Source organism: Hevea brasiliensis, chromosome 10 (assembly GCF_030052815.1).
Source record: "Hevea brasiliensis isolate MT/VB/25A 57/8 chromosome 10, ASM3005281v1, whole genome shotgun sequence".
In the NCBI taxonomy this organism is placed as follows: Eukaryota; Viridiplantae; Streptophyta; class Magnoliopsida; order Malpighiales; family Euphorbiaceae; genus Hevea; species Hevea brasiliensis.
In genome coordinates this window covers 95,049,198-95,075,701 of record NC_079502.1, presented here as the reverse complement: position 1 = coordinate 95,075,701, position 26,504 = coordinate 95,049,198, and the positions used below count along the sequence as shown (strand labels likewise).

The 26,504-nt window shown below is 32.6% G+C and overlaps 3 protein-coding genes across 8 annotated transcripts; 1 reads left to right on the top strand and 2 right to left on the bottom strand.

Moving 5' to 3' along the window:
* The first annotated feature begins 3,552 nt into the window (after window positions 1-3,552).
* Window positions 3,553-5,523, top strand: LOC110668325 (caffeoyl-CoA O-methyltransferase 1). The gene is made up of 6 exons (XM_021829519.2): window positions 3,553-3,859; window positions 3,987-4,097; window positions 4,233-4,312; window positions 4,439-4,583; window positions 4,751-4,882; window positions 4,987-5,523. The coding sequence occupies exons 1-6, from the start codon at window positions 3,782-3,784 to the stop codon at window positions 5,278-5,280; spliced, it is 840 nt and encodes a 279-aa protein (XP_021685211.2). The 5' UTR covers window positions 3,553-3,781; the 3' UTR covers window positions 5,281-5,523.
* A 3,873-nt stretch (window positions 5,524-9,396) lies between these two features.
* LOC110668354 (PI-PLC X domain-containing protein At5g67130) lies at window positions 9,397-13,285 on the bottom strand. 5 transcript variants are annotated; one of them, XR_002497516.2, is made up of 9 exons: window positions 13,057-13,282; window positions 12,854-12,976; window positions 12,629-12,766; window positions 12,198-12,296; window positions 11,799-12,102; window positions 11,486-11,709; window positions 11,319-11,405; window positions 10,306-10,775; window positions 9,397-9,537 (listed from the first exon to the last, which is right to left on the bottom strand). XR_002497516.2 is itself a non-coding variant. In XM_058154480.1 (8 exons), the coding sequence occupies exons 1-8, from the start codon at window positions 13,165-13,167 to the stop codon at window positions 10,593-10,595; spliced, it is 1,263 nt and encodes a 420-aa protein (XP_058010463.1). In that variant the 5' UTR covers window positions 13,168-13,284; the 3' UTR covers window positions 9,820-10,592. The 5 variants fall into 5 exon arrangements, 3 of the variants coding, with proteins under 3 accessions (XP_058010463.1, XP_021685240.2, XP_021685241.2); XR_002497515.2 differs by lacking the exon at window positions 9,397-9,537 and adding an exon at window positions 9,820-10,189; XM_058154480.1 differs by lacking the exon at window positions 9,397-9,537 and having other exon boundaries at window positions 9,820-10,775; window positions 11,805-12,102; window positions 13,057-13,284.
* A 2,835-nt stretch (window positions 13,286-16,120) lies between these two features.
* Window positions 16,121-26,291, bottom strand: LOC110668334 (histone-lysine N-methyltransferase CLF). 2 transcript variants are annotated; one of them, XM_058154478.1, is made up of 17 exons: window positions 26,001-26,291; window positions 25,278-25,379; window positions 24,855-25,180; window positions 23,984-24,145; window positions 23,314-23,398; window positions 22,937-23,086; window positions 22,802-22,849; window positions 22,639-22,710; window positions 21,824-22,536; window positions 20,579-20,735; window positions 20,244-20,467; window positions 19,879-20,010; window positions 18,259-18,349; window positions 17,128-17,175; window positions 16,911-17,039; window positions 16,747-16,824; window positions 16,121-16,607 (listed from the first exon to the last, which is right to left on the bottom strand). In XM_058154478.1, exons 1-17 carry the CDS (start codon window positions 26,067-26,069, stop codon window positions 16,416-16,418), a joined length of 2,778 nt encoding a protein of 925 aa, XP_058010461.1. In that variant the 5' UTR covers window positions 26,070-26,291; the 3' UTR covers window positions 16,121-16,415. The 2 variants fall into 2 exon arrangements, with proteins under 2 accessions (XP_058010461.1, XP_058010462.1); XM_058154479.1 differs by lacking the exon at window positions 26,001-26,291 and having other exon boundaries at window positions 25,294-25,376.
* Window positions 26,292-26,504: the final 213 nt, after the last annotated feature.

Below are 26,504 nucleotides of genomic sequence, written 5' to 3'. Positions count from 1 at the left end.
ACACTTAACATAAAATAGCTATCATCAGCTATCAGTTATCAGCTATCAGCTAACAAGATATGATTATTAGCTATTGCTATCATTATGTTCATGATTAATCAAACAGGCCCTAAAAGGTGTTTTAGGGAGATGAAGGCTTGAGGAAAAAAAAAATAATAATAATAATAATTCCTCCCCTATTCAATTTGTAGAACTAGGTGGAAAACACTAACTCTTGACTATCTCAATACAAATTGAAGATGCCTTTCTCATTAGGTTATTTTTAGATACACAAACGTAGGATGAATTCGAAACCAAAAGGCTTTAGTATTCTCCATAAACAGTCTTCAAGAAATGGGAGTGAATTGATCTCTTTTTTTTTTTAATTTTAAATACTCTTATGTATATATATTTGTCTATATTGATGATTTATAAATTTAATTATCAAATTCTCTTCTTGATAAAAATTAAAATTAATTGAGACAAAAAAGCGTCTTGTGTATTAAAAAATAATCAAGATAAAATGATATAATTGTATGTATGATTAATTAATAAATGATTGTTTAATTGTTTATTTATATAATATGTATTGAATAGCATTAATAATAATAATAATAATAATAATAATAATAATATAATTTTCGATAGTTATTAGATATTAAATTTTGTTGAGTTTAATTATAAGATATTAATATTATATTTTAATATTTTCTATTTATTTTTATATATCAACAATAGAAAAATATTTTAGATTCGTCACTAGATATAAAGTTTCAAATTTTAATTTTTATGAGAGTTAGTTAAAAAGGAAAAAAAGTAAAAGGATAGGCTAAATTTAAAGTAAAATTATGCATATATGTATGCCATTAATTTTACCAAATAAAATTTCGTAATTTAGAAAAATTATACAAGCTCCTATGAACTATAGGTGTGAAGCTAAGAGTTGCACAGAGTTAAAAAAAAAATGAACATATAGTATAACTATTGAAGAAAGGAAATGAATCTTTCTAAAGTTGAACAAAGAAGAAAAAGCTGGAGGTCACTTGAAACTTGCATATTATTTTGATTTATCTGCATATCGTCCTTTTCCCATGAATTCCTGTCTTTTTCTCCTTGAATGATACAGGATAAACTATAATTTAATTCTTAAAGTTTAATAAAATTTATAATTTAATTTTTATATTTTTAAAATTAAATAATTTAATATTTTAAATTTAAAAAAATCTATAATTTAATTTTTTTATCTAATTTTTTATATAATTAATTATTAATTTTAATAAAATAATTAAAATACTTTTAACTTTATTTTTTTAATTAAAACGATTTAATCCTTAAAATTTTATATTATACAAAAATAATCATTTAATTTAAATTTTATAATAGTAGTCTCTTGATTTAAATTGTTTTATTAATAATATTAATTATAAATTATATAGAGTTGAGTATATTTTAATTTTTTATTATAATTATTAATAAATTAAATGAAAAATTATAAAGAATGATTAGATTGTATGTTTTCAAACTTAGCTAAATTATAAATTTTGTAAAATTTTATGAATTAAATAATAATTTATTCGATAATATAATAAAGATTACCCATTTTGGCCTGCTTGTCAGCTGTCAATCAACTCACCTGCTATTGCAGCCTTTGTTGACGAGATGGAGTTGAGAATCATTATGTTTAAATTTTCTGAATTGATTAATGTATTAGTTGCATAACACAAACCATCTTTAATAGGACACTTCTACTCTGCTTGCATGTCGAGACATGTATAACTTTATATCCTTTGACTAGTTGCTGAAGTTTTTTATTAAGAATTGTAGCAACACGTGTCTTAGTTTAATAATAAAAATAAAGCTGTTTAAAAAATTAAATTCTAAATAAATTTTACTCACTAAATTTTAATTTATAATATAAAATTATTTTAATATTAATTTAAATGATATAAAACTCTTTCTTATGGTATAATTGATTCTTAGGTCAATTTGCTGATGTAAAATTGTTTTTTAAAATTAAATTAAAATTTTAATTAGAAGCCCCCAAGGAAAAGGAAAAAAGATTTCAATTGAGGGAAAATGAAATGGTAGATAAGTCGGAAGATAAAGTATTTATGGATGGGGTATTTGTCTTTGTAAAGAAAATGAAAAATTGCAGACTTGGTGAAGATACTCTGGTTGATCATGTCCTTCCCAGCATACAAAATCAAGCATTCTTTCACTAAATTTAGAATGTAAAATTTTGTAAGAATTTAATTTAGTTGATTTTTTTTATTAATTTTTATATTTAAAATTAGAGAATTCAATTTTTTTAACTAAATTTTTTTTAAAATAAAATTTATGTATAATTGTGTGAGAATACTTATGAATTTTTTTTTGCAAATAATTTATTCTAAATGAATTCTAAATATAATAAGATACGAAAATGATAAAATTAAACAAAATGAACATGATTATAAACCTTAATTAACTTTCAGATAATTTTATAATATAAATTAAAATTTAAATATTGTATTATTACAACATACTTCGGATAGCAAAGATAAAATTTACCCATTAAATCCTAAGGAAAGTATCTGTTTATTATTATATCACTGTCTTAATTTGTAGCTAGTCGACAATTTGTCAATGTGGTGTTCCCCGTCCCAGAAATAGAATAATATTTCTCACTTTAGTTACTTTGTGAGATTTTAAAAATGGATATATACGTGTTCGATATGACTATTAAGCTGAGCTTCAATAATTCAGTAGTTGGTGGGTTGGAGCCCCTTCATCAATTGCATAAAATTCAACCATGGAGACTTGGTTCTATGCATTCTCTTTGTTTTTTAGCATAATTATTTTTTTTTATTTTTATTAAAAAAATATATCTGCAATTTAAAAATGGCTAATTAAATATTTAAATTTTATATAATTTGAATATATTTTATATCATATAATATTAAACAAAAATAAATTTAAATTCCAACTTGAAATCATTCAAATTTATTTTGAGTTTTGATAAAATTAATAAATAATTTAATGGTAGTTATGTTAATTTGAGTGAAGACTCAAAATTTTCAAATGTCTCATTAATTGGAGATGGGGTATGGAAAATAAAACTCAAACACAAAGTTTAAGTTTTTCATAGAAAGAGCATAGTTTGCAAATCTTAATTTCCATGTGTAAATTGGAACAATGTCAAAAAGGATAATTGATGACAATTGATCACTGGCTGTGTATTTATTTTCGATAAAAAGAAAAGGTAAAATGTAGAGGAGTGAGTTGCTGCGTGTGTGTTCATGGCAAAACTCGGGGCTGGTCCATTTATTAATAGGTTGATTCTTCGGATTCTATATGGATAGGTGTGTGACTTTATAAGGGTTAGCGCGTCTTAATTAGCGTGTTCCTCCTCTAAACCTGTGTATGTGTGCCTATTTATCTTTGAAGCAGTGTGCAGAGGAATTAAAATGGATAGATTGCAAGTAGAGAGTAAAGAAAGTTCAGCATGTTAGGCGTTGATGTTGATTAGTGCATTTCCAGAAAAAGATGGAATTGGTCAAACTGTGCCTTTGGCGGTTCCAGGGCGATGATGGCACCCCAGGGCCGGGCGAAGGCTGCCACCAACATCTTTGGTGTCAGCTTGGTGGTTGAAATTTTATAATTTTTCAACCATATTTTTTTCACCTTTTTAGCTTTTGTGATGGATTTATTGCACCTACTCTTACCAACCATACTACTCCATCTATAAATAGAGCAAGTTCGCAAGTTATCTTTCAAATCCCTTATCGGAGAGAAGCAAATTAAGGATTAGCATTTAGAAGTAATGGCTCCAGGTCTGGAAGAACAGCAAAACCACCAAGGTGGCCACCAAAATCTTCAACAGAGTCTTGCTATTTACAAGGCAAGCATATTTAGGTTTCTGTACCCACACTATTTTTTTTAGCTTTAAGTAACAACTAATAATTGTGTTTATTTGTTGTTAGTTTTAATTCTGCTTTTAGTCTAAAAACCTTTTTGTTTTCTTCCAGGATATTCTTGAAACAAAGGAGCCTGAACCAACAAAGGAGCAGCAAAACCAAGTTGGTAGACACCAGGAAATTGGACACAAGAGTCTCTTACAGAGTGATGCTCTTTACCAGGCAAGCATTGCCTATTTATTCATTCATTTACTCGATGAATTAAACTAAGCAACATTATGAAAGGGGGAAAATATTACTTTTGAACGGTGCAGGATCAGATGATTTACCCCGATATTTTTACTGTTGTGTTTGCAGTATATACTGGAGACTAGTGTATATCCTGGGGAGCCTGAACCAATGAAAGAGCTCCGAGAATTGACAGCAAATCATCCATGGTAAAAAAAAAAAAGGAGGGGAAAAAAAAAGAAACAAATTTCAATGCCCAGATCCCCTGCCCCCAATATCTCTGTGTCTTTGCTTCATGGTTGGCAAGGTTGAACTTATTTTCAATAATTACACAGGAACATCATGACTACTTCAGCTGATGAAGGGCAATTCTTGAGCATGCTTCTGAAGCTCATCAATGCCAAGAACACTATGGAAATTGGTGTTTACACTGGCTACTCACTTCTTGCCACTGCTCTTGCTCTTCCTGATGATGGCAAGGTATTTACTATTACAGACTAAAACTAGCAAGATCTCAATAATGTTCAGGTCTTCAGGAACTTAGCGACCTAGAAATTGAAAACATTAACTAGTGGCATTTTGTGTGGTAAAGAAAACTGAGATAATTCCAGGAGGGTACAAGAATAATCTATTGTTAAACGTTTCAGATATTGGCGATGGACATCAACCGTGAAAACTACGAATTGGGTCTACCTGTCATTGAAAAAGCTGGTGTTGCTCACAAGATTGACTTCAGAGAAGGCCCTGCTCTTCCAGTTCTTGATCAATTGATCCAAGACGTAGGTTAATTTATGTATATGTATATATATACCCTTCAAACAAAAAGAAAAATCCAGGCAATGTATGTTAGATTCAATTGTGACTCGAAATTAACGATTTGCAGGGAAAATACCATGGAACGTTTGATTTTATCTTTGTGGATGCTGACAAAGACAATTACCTCAACTACCACAAGAGAACAATTGAACTTGTGAAGGTTGGAGGACTTATCGGCTATGATAATACCCTGTGGAATGGCTCAGTGGCAGCACCTCCTGATGCACCACTAAGGAAATATGTCAGGTTCTACCTTGATTATGTTTTGGAGTTCAACAAGGCCATTGCTGCTGATCCAAGGGTCGAGATTTGCCAGCTCCCTGTTGGTGATGGAATTACTCTGTGCCGCCGCATTAGCTGATCATTACAATGGAGTTGTCAGTTGTACAATGCTGCTCTTGTATGAGTTATGCAATACAAAAATGCAGCCACGTATAAGGGTTCTAGGGTTAGTGACCCAATGGTTGAATACTTATTTCCTAGCACAGAAAGTTAAAGGTCGCACAGTTCCAAGTGATGTGTTCTCGAATGTTAATTAATATCTAAATAATGTATCAAAACTTAAAAAAAAATACATGAATACAATGTTTCATGTTTCTTTTTCTCTCTCCTCTTTATTTGTTAAAAAAATAATGTTTTTATGGAGAAATTTTTGTCCGAACTAACCCAAAACATAAATATATAGAATTTATATATTTAATTGATAGATATCACCGTAATTTTAGGTTTATGATAATTGAAGTTTAGACAAGAAAAATTATATTTTTTTATAAGAATCTTTAAAATAAGAAAAACTATATTTTGTTGTGAATTGATCACAAGAAAGGAGATGCAAATGGTTATATGCATGTTCAATTGGTTGAGGCACAAATGAGGGTGTGGTTGATTCGGCCAACAATCATGCTCAGAACTGAATCGAAACCAACTAGAATGATTCAATTTAAATCGATTGCTGGTCACACTGGTTGGATACCTTCTTGCTATATTCATCTTTAGCAAATACATAAATTTGGCCGGAATTAATTATAATAATATATTTTCATCCTTGATCTTTTATTTTTGATTCATTATATTCTTAAACTTTAATTCAGTTTCCTCATATGTTGGGGGATCTATCCTTTTGCATTTGGGAGGCGAAATAGCAAAGATGGATGAAATCTCCCATTATATTTCATGTGAGACTTATGATGCAAAAATTAGACAATTTTCTAAAAATCATCTATATGAAGTCAAAAGCTTAATTAATTCAAGAAAACTACCACAATTAACTTGATTTATTGTAACAAATATTAAAATAATATGCTCTGTTTATTTTGTGGTTTACATTTTTCAGCATTTGATGTAACTCAACTCAACTGAACTCAACTAAGTTTTTATCCCAAAAATTTGGGGTCGACTATATGGATTATCTTTCTCCACTCTAAATGATTTTTGGTTAAATTCTCGGAAATGTGTAATGCTTCTAGGTCATGTTGTACTAGTCTCCTCCAGGTCAGTTTAGGTCTACCCCTTCTTTTCTTTCTATCATCTAACCTAATGTGTTCTACTTGTCTAACTGGAGCCTCTGTATGTCTACGCTTCACATGACCAAACCATCTCAATCTCCCTTCTCTCAACTTATCCTCAATTGGCACCACTCCTACTTTTTCTCTAATACTTTCATTACGAACTTTATCTAGTCTAATATGGCTACTTATCCACCTTAACATTCTCATCTCCGTAACTCTTATCTTAGACACATACGACTCTTTCAGTGCCCAACACTCACAACTATATAACATGGCCAGTCATATGGCTGTACGGTAAAATTTTCCTTTCAACTTATTAGGAATCTTGCGATCACATAAAACTCCCGTGGCATGTCTCCACTTCAACCATCCGGCTTTAATCCTATGACTAACATACTCCTCACATCCCCCATCTACTTGAAGGACTGAACTGAGATATTTAAAGTGATTACTTTGAGACAGTACCACTCCATCCAAACTAACTTCTTCTCTATCACCAGTTTGGCCTTCACTGAACTTGCAATGTATGTATTCTGTCTTCGTTCTACTTAACTTAAAGCCCTTTGACTTTAGAGTACTTCTCCAAAACTCTAGCTTTCTATTGACTCCTTCTCGCATCTCATCTATCAAAACTATATCATCCACAAACATCATGCACCAAAGGATACTCTCTTGTATATGTTTCGTTAATTCATCTAAAACTAATGTAAAAAGGTAAGGGCTTACAGCTGAACCTTGGTGTAATCCAACTGAGATAGGAAAATCTCTTGTGTCCCCTCCCACTGTGCGCACAATAGTAGTTGTTCCTTCATACATATCTTTCAACACTTGTATGTACTTAATAGATACCCTCTTTTATTCTAACACTCTCCATAAGACATCTCTTAGAACACTATTATAAGCCTTCTCCAAATCGATAAAACCATGTGTAGATCTTTCTTCACATTTCTATATTTCTCCATCAAACTTCTAATGAGAAAAATCGCTTCTATAGTTGAACGACCATGCATGAAGCCAAATTGATTGGGAGAGATAGAAGTGTCATAACATAGTTGATGTTCCACAACTCTCTCTCACAGCTTTATAGTATGGCTCATGAGTTTAATTCTTCTATAGTTTGAACAACTTTGTATGTCTCCCTTATTTTTAAAGATAGGTACTAAAATACTCACTCTCCATTCATCAGGCATTTTCTTTGAGTTTAGAATCTTATTAAACAATTTAGTTAACCATGCCACTCTCATATTTCCCAAACACTTTTACACTTCAATTGATATTCCATCGGGTCTTTACAGCATTTGATGCATTCAGTAAAATTTTACTGATTAAAAGAAAACTAAACAAATTTTAAGGGAAATTATTTCCTCTTAGAAGAGCAATTGATTTTTTAAATTTTGACAATCTTATTAAAATATAAAAGACAAAAAGACTCTTTAAACCTCTGATAATTACACACGGAGTTAAAAAAACCCTCATCAATTTAGTTGATGCATTTAAACCCCTGGCTTTAGAGTCAACTAAGCCATTTTGATTCATTTAAGCCTCTTACAGTTACTATTATAGTAAAACAAGTCCTTATCAATTTAATTGATCCATTTAAGTTTAAGTCAAAATGTTAAAAATTTGGATCAAAAAGGCCTAATCCCTATCATGTGATTTACATGTAATGGACGAAAATTTAGTTGACATCCATTTTTGTTATAAAATCTAAGAGTTATTACACTCTCATCCTTCCTCTGCAACTTAACATCAATAAAAAGACATAATTAAAAATTATGCACTATTATTGCCATTCAGCATGCCCAATATTGAATTTAGTATTTTTTTTATATGTCTTGTGCTGGATGCAGAAGAAGAATTTCAAACACTGCATAACCTAATGATACTAGGTATGCTTGACTTAGGTTTAATGAAGCACATACAGTGTCAAATGGAAGCTTGTAAAAGTGAATTTTTTTTATTTATAAGAACTTAAATGTATCAATTAAATTGACAATGACTTATTTGACTCTAATACCCTATTTAGTTCAATTCCATGGTAAAATTTATTTCATTTGTAAATAAATTTCATGATAGAATTCATTCACAAATGAATTTCTTTGTTTAGTATATTTTATATTATATGTAAAATTAATTTCAAATGAAATAAATTTTATATTTAAAATAAATAAAATAAAATAATATATAATAAGAAAATATTTTTTTCAATGATTTTAAATTTAAAAATTATTTATAAATTCTATTAATTTTGATAAAACTTGATTTAATTATCATAAATTCCATGGAATTGAATATTAAAAATACCAAATAAATTTCATTTAAATCAAATACAAAAATTTTAAATTTACAAATAAATTTCAAAAAATTTCATAAAAATCATTTATATCAAACACTACCTAAAAGTAATTGTCAGGAGTTTAAAAAGATAAATTAAATTGACAAATGCTTATTTGACTATAAGAGTAATGGTCAATGACTTAAAAAGATTAATTAAATTGATAAAAACTTATTTAATTTTGAGATTAATTATCAATAGTTTAAAAAGACTTTTTGCCAATATAAAAACACTTACACATGAATGACATAAATACATACGAAACCAAACAACAAATAATATTTTTCATAGAAAATTTTTTCTTAAAAAATATTTTCTATGAAAAACATTTTTCATATATAAATTATTTTACAAAGAGCCTAAATCCATATAATTTAAGTAGATGAAAATATTATTTTAAATAATTTAGGAAGAATTTGTTCGAGCTTAGCTTTTTGGTTCCTCCCCAATTTGTTTCAAGAACTAGACCATTTGGTAAGCTTGCAATAATAATAATAATAATACGAGACACATGCCAAGTATGGTTGGGACTTTCATTTCTCTCCATTTCTCTCCTAGCTATTCAGAGTGTAAATTCAATTCCAATAGCCTATATGTTCCAGAATATTGGCAAGATTAAAAAAAGACCAGAATATGAGTGGGAAAGCATACCCAAATGACAATATTGAAATACAAGTACTAGCAGAAACATAAAAATAACAGTAGAAGCACTTCAATACATGCCGTATCATATTGTTATGCTCCAGCCTTCAGGTGCACATGGCCTAAATAAAACCTTAAAAACAAGAACATAGAGATTAAAAAAATCTGTCCAAAGTAAAAGAAACCAAGAAGGGGAAATTGTTTTGATGAAGAAGATACATGAATTTATCATCAAAATACATCTGAACGTTAAAGAAATGAAATTAATTTTTTTGGCCACACAATTTAACCCTATAGGTTATCTTGGATTCCAACTAGCAGCCCCTTCAGAAAATATAGCCCAGAAAAATAAATACATAACAAAGGGGTTTTCCCTAACTATAGCAGATCTAAGAATTTTAAACATAACAGTACATAGCATTTAAATGCATTTAACTATAATAAATTGGCAAAATGTTTACAGATGTCATTTCTGACAGCCAGGATGGTTGCTACATTATCATGAGCTCGAGCAGAAATTATAAAAATTTACTTTCCTCCAGGTGATTTTGCTTAGGAAAGTTCCTTGGACTGAGCATCCTTGCTTATGCAACCAAGGAAAAACTTTCTTAGACTTGGTCTATTATGAACCCAAAACAAAAAAATTTGAGTGCCACCATACATGATGTGTCTTGGACTCATGATGCACTAAGTCTAAGCAAGAATTTCCCAAGTAAGAAATACGTTTTTGGATGTTTCTAAATATTCAGAAGCACATCTGTGAAGCTCTGGGGAGATGTTATAACCTGATAAGAAGCAAAACACAGAAGCCAAAAAGAAAAGCATGCTGCTGCAAAGAACAAAGAGGTGAAATGCCTATCTTAAAGATGCAGGCAATCTAGTAGTGAAGCACACTGCATACCTGAACCCATTCTTGAGATATTCCAGGTCTCCCTTGGCCACCATCTACCTCAGATTCCTTTGCTAGTCCTTACTTTTTGCCTCCATATGAGAATCTCAAAAGTTCTTTGTTCATAGTCACGCTTCATACCTCTGGCAAGTGTTTCTTTACCTTCCTCTATAAGACAGGGACGTGTTGTACCAGTTCTGACTGAAGAATACATATTGACACTATGAACTCTACCAAAGAGTAGCCAACTAACTGTCTAACTAAAGGTGTAGCTCACAACCATCTACCCCAGAAATTATTCATTGCATTTGTAACATAAATGCCATCAATCGAAGAGAAAATAAGTAGAAAATAAAAAAATTTGGAGAACAGACTGTTGATGCAGATCTTGAAAACTGAACAGATCCTGAAAAGCTTCCTGTAGTAGTTGTCACAGGACTAGTACTAGCTACATTCTTGCAAGATCCAAAAGGCGCTCCTGCCTGCATAATTAACAGCAAATTTATGCATACTAGAATGTTGTCAGAAGAGTTAGAAACTTTCCGCAAGTGTAATCCTATGAAACCAAAGTGATTTGAGCTATCAACAAAACAAAAAGTAAATCAATGTGTTCACTAAAACAAGATTGGCCTCTAATTAAGTCTAGTTCGAATATGTGTGGGTGGTTTTAGAGTCAACATAAGACACAACATTATGCATATGTTTTGAGCATTTATTAAAAACTCCTAGGCCATCATCCTTTCTTTACAAAACAAGTCTCTCGCTTGCAAAGCAATGAAATGGGAGCTTCGTGTTTCATGATTTGAACCAATATTCACTGCTAGGCTAAAACCAATTTTCACTGCTAGGCTAACCATTTATTCAAATATTCAATCCAAATGAAGTAGATGTAGAATTCAGATGAAACCAACTGGACTGCAAAATTGAAACTTCGTGAAATTATATCTACTATATCTTCAACATCATTGATTTTCCAGGCTCCAAAAACAACTAAATTAAAATAATGAAAAGAAGAGATGACAGACCTGGCAGGCTGTCACAGTACTACAACCACACAACGTCTGGCCATTCATCCTGTCCAAAACATCAAAAACTCCGCCACCATCACTTCTCTGCATTATTTTTATTGCAGTTAGAATGCTTAATTAAGATATATTTAATTGCTTTCTTCTGTCCATCTTAAAGATAATACCATGTAAAAGTTGACTGCTAAAAAATTGGGCATCACATTCCCTGCTGCTTTATAACAGGTGCCAACCATCTTAGCAAGTGGAGTCGAATGCTCTTTGCAAGCTTCGCTCTCAACTGGATATGTTGGGAAGTAATTCTCTAAGAAAAGAGATGCACTTCTGGAATTCAGTGGCTTTGACTCTTTTCTATTTGGGCATGACCCTGGCTTCACCCCAGGATCGCCAGCTGAAACCCAATACTGTGTACTGTTACTGGACAAAGAATCTATAAACGGTGTTATAAAAGCAGCAAATAGTTGTGAATATGATGCTTACACTTATTTTCCAATATGTACTTCCACTGATAAGCAATGCCTTCCTCTGCTTCCTTTGAAGCAATTGAAGTGAAAACCAGAAGCCGGCAATTCTCTTGCACCATCTGAGTCACAGTGGGCCAATCTTCACCCTTTTTGGGCATCTTGGAGACAGGAAACCAATATTTATATAAACCAGCATTAGTGAACAGCTTTGTTAACCCTTTTGGGGTATGCACATAATCCTCAATTATAATGGTCACGATCTCAGTTGGATTTTCACTCAAGAATGCTTCTACTTCCCTCAAGGTGTTAATTGCTGGTTCCTGAGAACAATATATAAGAACACATTATAAACTAATTCATAGACCTGCTAATACATCTCAGTTTACTAAATTGGTAAAATGGAAAAACACATTACAAAGGCTGTGAAGTTGAAACATTGCCCTCGAAAAGAATGGCAGAGCCAGATATCATCCTCAAAATCATACATATCCAGCATCAGTCCCCTTACACCATTCTAGCAAACAAACATAAAAAACCAAACGCATAAATCAAGAGAGTGCACCTATCAAAATATTTTATAAAAAAAAAGAAAAAAAAAAGAGGGAGAATAAATACTAACATAGTTTGTCTAAATGCCAAGAAACCGAGTACAAGAAAGACATGAAATGTGCAATTTAACGCTTAATCTTACCCTAACTCAGACAAATAAATGTATCTCACATAAATTAGCTCTCAATTTCCTTCATAATTTTCGTCTTACAACTCTCAGGAACCAAACAAGGCGTCAATGAAAAATCAAGGGAGAAAAGAAAAGACAGAACTGAGAACAGGGTCACATCCACATACCCTCAACTGATTAGTCACAGTATCTTCTTGATTATAAAATGTCAGTCTTTGAACACCCGGCAAAAGCGGTGCATCCACGATGCTAAACGCATTATGAGTCACTAACCATGTGTACTTGTTAAAAGGCAACGCATCAATCTGTAACCAGAAACAGCAAAACATTTAAAAAGTTTAAGAAGGGGTACCCATCAACAAAAACACAAAATTAAAAACAAAGAAGCTCACAATAGAGGTGGGAATGATAGCTTGGCCTCTGGTGCAGACGGGTTGATTCTTGCCCAAAGCAGGGCAGTTTCCACAGAAAAGCCCTGGCCCACAATTTTTAGCTGCTATGCACAAGTCCAGCACCTGGAATTCCTTGGCAATTCAGTTCAATAGCAGATCATATATAAATCAAGAGAGAAAGAGAGAGGAATAAGGAAATATACCTGTGCATGTGCTATGAAGGCTAACGAGATCAGTAGCAGATAGAGGCACAGGTACCCAACAGCGAGAGCGGCTCCGCGTAACCTACAGTGGTCCGCGAAGCACGCAAACATGGCCACTGCTTATGCAGGGCTCGAGAGAGAGAGAGAGGTGTGCAAAGCGGAAGAGAAGTTTTACTGTGCAATGAAGGTGACGAGTGTTTTTTGGGTATTAATTATTGAAGGGCGGGGATTAACCAGGGAGAAGAGAAGCACCTTCTTTTTGTCCCCTTAACTTTATTCTAAAATGAAACGACACCGTTTTATTGCGAATCTTTATTTGGTTTTGCCTAGGGTCAGGACTTTGCCTCACTTTTGTCATTGGGTTTCAAGTGGTTGGGTGGGCTTGCCCATCCAGTTTCTATTTCAATTCAGGCTTTGCAATTAAAATCAAATGCTACAATTTCAGTATGATTATTGATTTTTAACTATTTTTTAATATTTAGCCTTTAACCATAATTTTTAATGCAAACGTATAGGGCAGCTTGCTTTGGCTACTAAGAAATGCATACTCGCATTAGTTGTAGCTTGCCAAAGCAGAGAGGGAGGAATATACCAGACTTCACGTATAGGATTGAGATGCCTCATCCAATACCTATATATATATATAGACACACACTTTATAAACTTTAATTTTAGATTATGAGATTATATATTTTATTATATTTTCATTTAAAAGAATTATAAAAAATATTCTATAATTTTGTTCATTTTTATTTTATAATAAAATGACATCCTAAAGTTTTACGCCGTTAGCAAATCACGATTGTTTGTTTTCTATCTTCTATAGTGTGGATTAAAAAAATAATTTTTAATAAATTTATTTTTTTAAATTAAAAAAAATAAAAAGAAAAGAAAGTTATTGTTCATCGACTTCCTCAAACTCTTCCATGCATACGGTACAGTTTCTGGGTCCTAAACCCCAATATGGAACCCGTCAATGAATTGTTTTGATGCAGTAATTGGCAGGCGTATACCAATTGTCATTAATGGATCCATGTCATAAGCATCCCTATAATCATATTCTTTTCTGTGGACTTATACCATGTATGTGTTTTCTGAAATTGATGTAGTGTAACTAGATATGCAAAAACATAATGTCAAGACCAACTCATCTCATAATAAGCTCAGATTGTGTCTTAGGAGTCCCCATGGCAGTCAAGGTCTCGCATGCAAGTCTGCTTGTCGATTCTCAATAATCACAGGTGGGTATCTCGATGTATCTTTGATCTCTAAGAGTGTTCCCCAGAGGAATGATTGGATCGGGAAAATCAAGCAAACGAATCGTGACCCATGTAAATATAATAGAGGATGAAATTCAGCCTAATTTTTGGTGCAGAGAGCTGGTCTTCCATGAGAAGGAATAGAACACTTAAACTGTAGAGCATGAGAAGCAGAGATAATTTTGATTGTGAATGGTAGAATTGAGGTTGATCTTTCAAATCTATGCATAAGAATTTTCCTAATTCTACTTAGTTACAAATTAGGATATTGATCAGTCCTGAAACAATTCGGTCTTGGATTTAACTAGGACTTGTATCATTTGTAGCACTAGATACAGAACTCCTGGGAGGGAAATGATTAGCGAAAAGGAAATAAAAACAGATGTAGAAATCCATGAACTTGTCATTCCCTTTTCCTTGCGATGACTTCCTTCCCTGGTTAAGACCAATGTAAGAGATGCTTTCACCGAATTGGCTGTTCTAACAACAAAAGATGCCATATTCTCCAATGGGCTCATGGGCACAGGTGATGCCATTTTTGTGAGAAGAAGAAGACATGAAAACAAAAATCATAATTATAATAAAAATGATTTCTAATTAAATATTAATTTTATATCAATAGATCTTGAAAAAAAAAAAAAAGACAAAAAAATTTGTGATTTGTTATTAGAGTGAAACTTCCGAATATCACCACAATTTTGAAATACTAAATGAATGAAACCATATAATACTTTTTTTATAATTTCTCCTTTTAATTTTCAATATTTTAAACCTTAAGTTTAAAATTGCAATTTATTTTTGTATAATTATAGAATCATGCGAATAAAACCTAGAATAAACATTAATAATATATTTTCATGATTGGTATGATTTATCCATTTTTTATAATAAATGAAAAAGAACCTTCCTAGTGACTGTACAACATTTTTTTTTTTGAGTCAAATGTCCTATTTTTTTTAGAAATTCACTTTCTAGTACTCATAAAATAGGTATGTTACTTCCTTAAAAAGTGGAAAAACTAAGTCAAAGATGTTAATTGATTTATATTAAGTATTTAGTAAAATTATAATTAGTGGTTATTATTCATATGTGAAATGATTAATAAAAGTATATATCATATAATTTATTTTATTATTAAATTAAATATATAATTATTAAAATAATATATTATTTATTATATTATTAAAATAAATATATAATTATTAATCTATTATATTATATTATTTATTTTATTATTAAAATAAAAAAATAATTAAATTCTTTACAAAATAATTAAATACTTTAAAAATATAAATAAAATAATAAAATAATTATTATTGTAGATAAAGAAAAAAAACCTTATAATTAATTTTAAGTTTTTAGATATAAATAAATATTTTATATTTTATGTTATTAATAAAAAATATTTTAACAAAATTCAAATGCGCTAATTAAAATGTTAAAATTATAAATAAAAAAATAAAAATATCAATAATATTAATTTTAGAATTAAATGAAAAAAAAATAATATGATCAAAATAAAAAAAATCAACTCAACTATCAGCTAATAAAAAATAAGTCTAACAATAAAAATAAAACTGATACAAACTGCAGCTGATAAATATCATATCAGTTATACATAAACTAAATATTTTAGTTCACCTGTTTGAATTTCTACCGGCTATCAACTATCACCCTCTAATCAGTTAACTTCTGCACTCTAAAATGTTCCGGAGTTGAGATACCCTCAACTAAACAAGACCATAATGCTATGAGTCTCACGGTACTACAAGACTCCATTACAAAAACTAAAATTCACGCAAGTATGCAAGTAAACGACCCTTGTCCTCGAGAGCATTAATGAAATTTCCTAACCAATTGCACTTTTACATGCACGGTTCAATGTTAGATTATCCTGCTTTAGTAAATACAATTTGATCAAGAATAACATATATTGAGTGCAAAATCAGAAAAAAGTTATCCGTGGAGATGACAATGGCCTCTCCAACTTGATAATGATTGTGCGTTTGCCTATCCTCTATGGTCAATGAGAATGATGCATCTTCTGCCTGTAAAAGAATTACAAAAATTTTGAATTGAGGATGTAAACAAATGCTCAAATTAAGCAACTTTCTTAGCCCGACCACTTGTATGAGCTCCATCTTCTTTTTTCGATCCAGATGCTTCAGGCTTCCTAGCCCAGGCAGGAGCTCTGTCTGGCTCATATCGATAGTCGTAGAAAAGTTCTTCTCCTGCACTAATTCGTTCTTTGGCAAATATACCCACACGGTGATCCCCTGCAACCATTATGACCTGCCAAACAATGGTTTGAAACGGTAAGTGCTGGCAAAATGTCTGAAATGCATTGTTCCAGTATTTCTAGCCGCAACGTTAAACCCAAATGCATAAGTAAACATTTCAAAAATCCAGTGTGCAACATTTGGACATATACCTTTGCGTAGCAATTTGGGTCTGGTGAGTGGTTGGCAAACTTCAATTTATCACCCTTGCGGTAAGCATCAAGAACAAACTGCAAAATATTATCTTTGAATCATAAAGAGCAAAGAAAAGATTTGAATCTTTATGCCAAATCCTATGTGATTCAAAAAGTCATGCCTGATCGTTCAGATTGAAGAGAAATGACGAATTTTCACGGTCATATATCTTCCCCCGCTTATCTGCTTCCCTGTGTGAAATCAGCTCTCCAGTGTATTCACCTAGATACTCGTGCTTGCCAACACTATTCTGGAGTTGTGACCAAGTATTATTCATATTCATCAGCAAGATGAAACATGAAAGCCAAACAAAAAACAAGATCATATCTCAATGTTACCTTCAAGAAAGCTCCCCAACCAGATACATCAGATCTTCCAAGTAAAACCTGAACAGAATCAAGCCCAAGATTACTAGGATAGAGGAAAAGGTCAGTAGCTGAAAAAGACATCACCATCAAATATTTTTTTGTTTCAATGAAGGCCCCAAGTTATATTTTTTATTTGGCTTCCTCTTTCTCCCTCTCACCCTCTTTTTCCATTTTTGTGTGGAGCATGGGCTGGCACCCATTTGACATTTTAATGAATAGCAACTGAACAAAAGAAAATAACAATAATGCATGATTGTCATTTGTCACTTCTCCATGCTGGGGCTATGATCAGTTCTACAAGGATGAAGCATCAGTGAATATCACAACTGAAAATCCAAGAAGAGCTGAATAGTTCAATAGTGATTTTCCCCACGACAAGCATTCCAATACCTTTTTGTATTCCTAGAATATGCTAATAGCAGAATTTACTGTTTATCACTTGGATATACTCAACTAAGTCTTAGTTGAAACTCAAGAACTAGTTAGGATAGATTACATGACAATTTTCCTCCATTAACACTGCTTTACATAAATTTCTGTGATATTTAATCATTTTTTACCACTCCGGTCATTTTTGGTTGACCCATCCCCTTTTCTTGTCTAATGCTCATGTTAGGAAACATACTATTCTCCATTGCTCTGCACTCATTGTCAAGAAAACACAAATATCATATTACAATTTTATGGAATTTAGTGTTCAACTTAACTCAACTCAACTAAACTTTTATCCCAAAAATTTGGGGCCGGCTATATGGATTCGCTTTCTCCACTCTAAACGATTTTGAGTTAAATCCTCAGAAATGTGTAATGTTTTTAAGTCATGTTATGGAATTTAGTGTTCAATCTTACAAAAACTTTACAACCACATGGAAAGATTACCATTCAGCCTAATAAAATCTTTACAATCACATGGCACACTATGTATGGCTTGGTAGATAAAAATGCTCATTTCCAGATGGGAGAATTTCACCCCCACTAAAATATTACTTCAAAACCAGACAATTGAAAGACCTTATAAGATGAGGAAATTCAGCCCCATGCAACTTTGTTTGCATAGTAAACAATGAGAGGAATTAGAAATAATAAAAAAAATGTAGTTACCCTTTGTTGTTGTTTAAGAAGAAGCTTCATATTCCTGCATTCATAATTATCACCTCTTTGGTTAGGAACCCCGAGAGTACCATCACCACAACTGCATAGAGTTGAATTTAATCAGCTCAAGAGGTAGAAAGTTGTGAGGAAAAGAAAGAGCAGGTTGAGGAAAGAGGTGAAAGGAGAAGATCCAAAGGTAGAAAAAAGAAATTAGAACTATGATTTTTATGTTTCTTTAATAATGCTTATCCATGAATTTACGATATATAAGCTAAAAACCTATCATTTAGAGTCCAACAATTAGCAAAGAATGAATCAAAATTAATCTTATTAAATGCCATGAAATTTGCACAAAAGAAAAAAAAAGTTTACCAATCACATTGCAATTTATACAGAAACAGTTATGACTGAGGAATTTTAATGTTGTTCCCCTAGCTTCAGTCATTATCATATCAGTATTAGCAGCAATGATGTAAACAAAATGCAATAGTGGAAGCAATATCAGAGATAGCATGAGATAGGGTGATAGAGGTAACAAACTGGAAATAGCTGGATATGGAATTGGTGGTATAAATGACCGTAGGTAACATGGTGATACAAGAAAACTAACAATGAGATCAAAAGTGGCATCTCATGGCTTGGTGGTGGTGACAGGTTGACAGCAGTGGCATCTCACGGCTTGGTGGTGGTGATAGGTTGACAACAGGGGCACCATGAATAATGGTGATACAAAGAACTAGAATTGATGGTAACAGCAATGGTGATAACATGATAACAGTGTAAGTATGAAAGCTGTGTTGATTACATGGAGCTAGTTGCCAAAGCAGAAATGGTCGTGATGCTGCCATGTTAAGCAGGGGCAAAATTGGTGATGCTTATATGAGAGATGCTACTGGTGGTACAGTGACACAGTATAGCAACATTTATAGTGCCGTCTACAAGGTTTTGACAAGCAAATTTTGGAAAATAGAAGTTTGATCAATGGACTTAAACTAAAAACATTGGACATTCATAACTTGCAACTCTAAATATTCCAAAGCTCACATCAAATGCAATACTTTAAATCCTCCCAAAGGAACCACAAAAAAGGTAGTCAACTTTCGGGAAACACAAATTCCACATCAATATTAAACCCTGATATGGAAGTCAATATTCGTCAAACCTTCATTTGGTTCTAATCGCACAAGGGAGACCAAACATTGGCAAGAACTTGATCATAATTAATATCTCATTGATTTTCACATGTGAAAGCATAAGATTGTCTGACTTTTTATTCTGCACTATCACCATAAACCACCCCCCCCCCCCCTTTTTTTGGTAATTCTAACATGAAATAAACAAGCAGAAGTGCAAATTTGACAATACTTGTGATACATACAGCTAAATGAATTATTAGCTTGGAAATTAAAGGTCTGGAAAAACAAATATTAGCATTCCAAGATATTTATTTTACCCATTGTACTAACTAATAAATAATATAATATTCAAACACCTTCCCAAGATTAGGGATTTTTTTTCCTTTTTACTGAAGATAAGGGAAAAGGTGAAGAAAAAGGAGAATGGGTGAAGAAAAAGGAGAATGAAAAGAAGTTGTGGATAAAAAGTAAAGAGCAAGGATTACCAACTCACCTGACCCAACAATTCCTACAAACATCTGGATCACATTCCCTGTCTGCAGCAAAGCATGGACATTGACGACTTCGACATTGACTTTTAGCACAATGGCAGCCCCTAAATCGGTTCTTGCAACTCTTAGGACAACTAGATGAACAAGTAAATATTAGCATAGAATCTTATCATCAGTACCATTTGTGAGTATACATGCAAGTGTACACAGCCACTCAGGCATCTAATCTATAAACCCCAAAAATTGTTCAAGTCAGTAAGGAATGCAGTTCTATGATTGAACTCCACAATTTTAAATCTGAATGAAATTCCAGTTGCAGAAAAGAAAATCTCTATGCATCATTTTGAGTTGTTAAGCAAAAGCTCACCCACAGTACTTCTCACAGCATGTGCCATTTAGCAGACATGCACATTGCTTTCCACAAGCAGTTTGGCAACCACATGGATTATACTGTCGGCATGGCTGATCTTTCCTCTCAGTAATCCGTTTCCTAATAGAATGGTAAGCAGTAGACTTCCAAGAATACTTCAAGCGGCGAACTCTACCTCTTCTGCGTAAAAATCTAGATCTTCTTCTTACTTCATTATTACCCTGATGTCCCCAAAAAAAAAAATCATACCACAGTTGAAAAAGATTAGATGTAAATCTCATTAGAGAAAAACAGTCATATACTAGATGAAAACAAGTTACATAAACACTAACCAATGCTCCATTGAAGTCAAACTTGGAATATCCTTCACCAAGAGAATTTGCACCATCACCATCTTGGTAGGCCAGCCGATTCTCAGAACAAGTCATATATTGAAAAACCTCCCAACAAGTTTTTAAACCATTTAAAAGATTCCTAGAAATTAAACAACTGTCATGAAACACAAAAACCAACGTTAGAGAATTAATGAAATGACAACATAAGTTCTTGGGATTAATATGCAAAACGTATGCAGAACGTATCAGGCTATCAGCTAGATGATTTTTAGTTTTTTTTCTATTTAAAGAGCATGTTTATTTTGTAGTTATGAAAGTTTAGTTTGCTCCTTCACCAAAGAGCATGTCTTCTTTGAGCAAATGCATTTTCCCTGACAACATACATCACTAGAAAAGCTATGACTCAATTACCAAATCCTACTTGAAGAATGTAGTACGGTATAATAGAACAGTTTCACTTTGTTAAACTTAAAATCCATTAAATAAATTATGAAACCATCTAGTTTGCATTTCTTATTTACAAAAGTTTTTTTTTCTTAATCTTTCATTGGCTTAGTTCTGTTGAATTTACAAATGATAACAATTTTGATGTATAATGAACAATTCAATTTAAAAAATAAATATTAAAAAAAAGCTATGAGCTACTTACCAAATAACAAACCATTTTATTTATTCCTTTGTGAATAGGAAAAATTCATTTTGCAGAAGCAAGTCACATTCTAAGATTGAAATATTTTAGTTAGAGTTACTTGCAAATCTGGAATGCTAGTCTAAAAACTAAGAAGATAAAAGGAGCCTACATTTTATTCAAAGACAATTTGGGAGGGGATTTGGTGCTTATAACACTTTATGTTTCCACGGCAGAATCAATCTTTCTTTTCAAACAAATATTGTTTATTCATCACATGCACTTGAAACTTCAAAAGTTCAAAATTTGTGAAAAAACATTTTTTGACACATTGGTCAAGAATATGTGAAAATTTTTTTTCTTTTAACCAATGAATTTGTAATTGAAATTCTTTTAAGAGGTGAACCAGGCAGTTTCACTTAAAGCAATCCAAATACAAAGAAATAAAAATCAATTTTAATGTGGTGAATCAAATTAAGCAACTTAAAATACAGATGATCATATCAGACATCATGCATATTGAATACCATCTCGCACCTAAGACATCAAAAATAAATTCAACGAAAAAAGGAAAAATTAAAGCAAAAGAACATGCACAAAATGCAACTACTAACCTGTTCCTCCCAAAAATCTCCACACCTTTCTCAAATAGGCTTTTTTCAAAAGCTTTCCAGGATCTGTTATCACTCAACTCTTTTTTACATACACTTTCATCTATGCACTCTTCTTTCCTTAGTGTGTCATCACTGCTAGGTGCATCAGTAATCATCTCACTTGGAGGACCATCATGACCTTCACCCTGTACTAAGTTGTTACCGTCCTGAATTAAGCATTCCTTCTTCCTAGACCTTCCAACAGTTGGAGATTTAACATTCTTATGAGAAGAAGAACTAGCATCTTCATTTTCTTTGCGTGAGGTGGATCTAAGTTTCATATCTCCTGCCAAAAGGCCTCCACTAGCCATAGAATCAGAATCAGAAGCCACTATTTTCTTCTGCCTTTTCCGCATGCAACTTAGAACACGTTCAGCCACTCGCTTGCTGTTTCTATGACAACTCCCACCTTTTCCAGCAAGCTTAGCCTTGGAAGGTGAAGCGGCATCGTGCCGAGGTCCAATCTCTGAGTCACTGCTCTCTGAAACATTTTTTGCATTTGATGAAGCACTTTCACTTTGGCTGGACTTCACCCTCCTCCTGGCAGATTGAGCAGAAGATTTCTTCCTTGAGGAAATTTGAGTCCCCATCCCATCAGATGGATGGACAGAATTTTCTCCAAGATCACCATACTCAGGAGAATTCACAGTAGCAATTCTTTCCGACTTTAAAACCTGACATGAGTAAAGTGGAAGCAGCTTACACATTTTTTCACCAATGACTAAATATGAAACTCCCAATAAAATAAATCAGATTGATGAACACCAAACACATACCGATTTGTAGCAGTGTGGACCACAAGGTACATTTTCCTCATCTGGATGGGTCCATTGATGTTGTTTCTCAGCCTAGCAATATGTTGTATGGACAAAACATGTAAAATTGTCCACCAGCAACTCATGCAACAACTTGCCAATTAGCCTTAAATAATTAACTTACCGGAAACACAAGATCCTGTGAGCATCCATGCAATCTGCAATCGAAGACCTGCCAATATAAAATAGGAGGAACTAATTCAATTACCAGAAGATGACATAAAACAGCATAAATTTTCAAGGAGTATGAAAATGTTACAAGACATCGACGACAAAAGAGATTGTCAAAAGAATCCAAAGCAGCTTCAAGATCCTTATCGAGAAAAGAATTCACTGTTTGTGCATCACCATCTCCATTCTTTGGATCCCATATAGCTGTCTCTTCTTTTGTAAGAACTTCATATCTTGCCTGTATAAGATGTTTGACGGTGTTTCATATCTGTGTAAAGCCAGCACAAAGCAAATGGGAAAACAGCTGGACCAAAGCTTACACAATGACCAGTTTTTCTCAGATAATACAAAGAAGAAGATCGATAGAATAAATGTAATTAAATTACCCCTTCAAATAACAATTTGTATTGAAAAAAAAAAAAGAGAAGAAACTGAAAATACCGCATTCTCCTCACAAATGCATACCTTAATTTCAGAAGGGCTTCTGGAAAGACATTGTCCCAGTGATTCCAATACAGGATCAGATAAACCAACTTCCTTGATAGTCATGCTGGTAAAACAGAATCCAACATGAATAATCGGTTTTACTTAGAAAATACATTTCTTTATGATTAGGAAATATCCAACAGATTAACAAATTCTTTTTACATTCAAGAGATTTAAACCAACAAACTAAACCAACTAATTTATTAGAAAGAATCCAGGAAGTAATAATTTTCCAATGAAAACAGAAATTGTGCACAAAATATGCATATAATTTAAAATGCTGAAGCTGAAACTTAGTAACAAGAAGAGAGGAAAGTACAGCAATAATGCTTCATGGGAAATTACGATGGAGCACTGACAAAGTAATAAAATAATAAGAAAACATGATGAAAAATGCAACTTTTGTATTCGATAGTTAAAAAGAATTGTAACATAATATTCTATTAGATTAAATTTAAGAAACTAGAAGTAGAAAAGAGAAAAAATAATGAATATTCCAGTTACAATAAAAATGCACTTGATAAGAAGCTAAAAAGGTCAACAGGCAATATCACACTCAAGTATATACAAACAGGAAAGAGAAAATAAAAAGAGACAGAAATGAGGAAAGAATAACCATAGTCAAAGTAGAAAACATGATTATACCAACCGAAGAATAAAATCTTCAGAATCTGCAAAATCTCTCTTTTCCTCCTCTTCTTCAATTATTTCCTCCTCACTGTCACTGCAAATAAGTGCTTCACCACCATTTTGATCATAATATATTCTCCTTCGTCCAACCACAGATTGATCCTCTGTCATTCTTTGATTTCTGCACTAGGTATATCATAAACTGATAAGTTAATTAATAAATGCTATTGGAAATAAGCATTGTTTCACAAAAATGTGTTTTGAGTTGAGAGATCACGAAACTCCAAATCTAAAGAGCAGAAACCCATCATCCACGTTTGTCACTGTTTGGCACTGAGTTTGAGAGGCCAAAACTGCTTTTCTGAATAAAAGCACCATTTTAAACACTGTTAAAAAGTAGTTTGTAAAAGTTATTTTGTTGTTTTAGTGTTCTTATGACTAAAACTTATCAAATTAAATTTTAAATTATTTTTTAATACTCTCTGACTAGTATATTTAAAAAAGTGATTTCTCAACAATAGTTTCGACAGTAATACCAAAAAGGCCATATCTTAGCACATGAGGATTCTCACATTGGATACTCTATGGAGGATTGTATAAATGCAACCTATCCATTGACAACAAGAGGCTGAAACCAGGGTTTTTGTAACAACTGTTACTAAAGGTCCTTGCGAAAGTTCAAGTACATCTGAACATGCATTTCAAAGTGACCAAAAAAATAAATTGTCCAAAGCAACAAAAAGTCAATGCACCATAGTTAAATTTTATAATCTTTCACTCAAGCAAATGAAGGTAATAGATAAAGAATTATACAAAATATGCTCAGAGATAGGTATAAAGAACTTCTCAAGTGGCCTTAGAGAATAAGATAAATGGTAATTTTAACACACCTATCCAAAAAAATCCATGTAGTATATGGGGATAATCTCTTCACTTCCGGGAGCTTAATAGGCCGAACAGCATTCTTGACCGGAATACTGGATCCTAGAAGAACTGCTGTAGAAGCATGACCATCTTCTTGAGAGCTGTGGCTATCCTTGTCTCCATTACTCGCATCAATACCACTGTGCATACCCAATGCATCTCTTTGCCTCTTGGTCAATAAATCCACACTACTATCACTAATGTTAATCCAGCTGTTTCTTCTTTCCTTCGACAACATATAAAGATGGTTTGTGACACCAATCAACTTTTGTTTATTCTCTTCCATTCTTTTCTGAAAAATATGACAGAATCCAACCCTTAAATTATGAGGACCAAACCCAAAAGCATATCCCATTGACTAAAAATGCTCTGATATGATAAGAATGCACCTTTATAGAAACACACCGGGTAGCTGCAACTTGTTTCTTTATAGAGTCAATGACTGATAAAACCTCCTTCATGCTTGGAGATGTTTCTTGTGGTTTTGCCACCTGTAGAAAATATTAAGTCCATCTTAATTACAACCCATAATTTATACATTCCCAAAAATAATTTTTTAAAAATTCCCTAGTGAAATAACCATAAAACTCAAAAAGGGAATGGGGCGGATAGCTGAAAAAATTAAGGAAACCAGTAGTAAAACAGAAAAAACAAAAGGGCTAACCAAACTTTAAGCCAAGTGTATCACACACAGCACCTAAAACGACAGATTCTTAATTTGAGGTACCTGTGAGCACAACTAGCGTATCATTATAAGGCTTTTATTCTCAGTTACTTAATTCCTGTTCTGCCTACTACAAAACAACTTTTTTTAGGAAAATTTTCACAGAAATTTCAAGTCGAAATACGTGCTGTTCAGGAAATCAACAGCACTTAAAATTCTCAAAATAAAATAAATAAACCCTTGAAAAGGACAACAAACTTTAATACATTAGCTACTCTATATAATGCAGCTACCAGATCTCCACATATCAAATTACACGCAGGTTCTCCGCAAAACCAAAACCCCGGTCAACAGATAAAAAAAAGGAACATAAAAATAAACAGCGAATGAGCTTCATCCAACAATTCACATGCATTTAGAGATAGTAACTAATAAGAGTAGCGAGTACCAGTTCCGGCGAGTCTTTGGGAGGGTCCGATCTGCTAGCGGAAGCGGACGGCGAAGCCTTCGACGCCATTGTCTGTCGCAGGGCAGATTCGAACCCGAATATCCAATGGGGATCCGGATGGGGATCCGGATCATGCAGGAACAGACAATGCGGTGACGAGAATAAGAAAAGTACGGTGAAGAATATGAGAGGACGATTTGGCGGGTGGGCTTGAAACCCTAAAGTCACATCTATCTATCTCAAAAATTGGGGAGGTTACTTTTCTTTTTCTTTTTTTTTTCTCAACTTTTTTATTATAATTTTTTTTATGGTTGTTGTTGTATTATTTTTATTTAGAGGAAAAAAAAAATAAAAGAGTTTGGTGGGAGAAGCAATAAAAATTGGGGGGAAAGCAAACGTCGACTTTTATTTTGAATTGTATACTGTGGATTGTTCCTTGTTTGGACAAACAGTCACATCTCTCTCATGTGTTGTGCTTCTCTTTAGGAGCTTTTTCGAAAATTG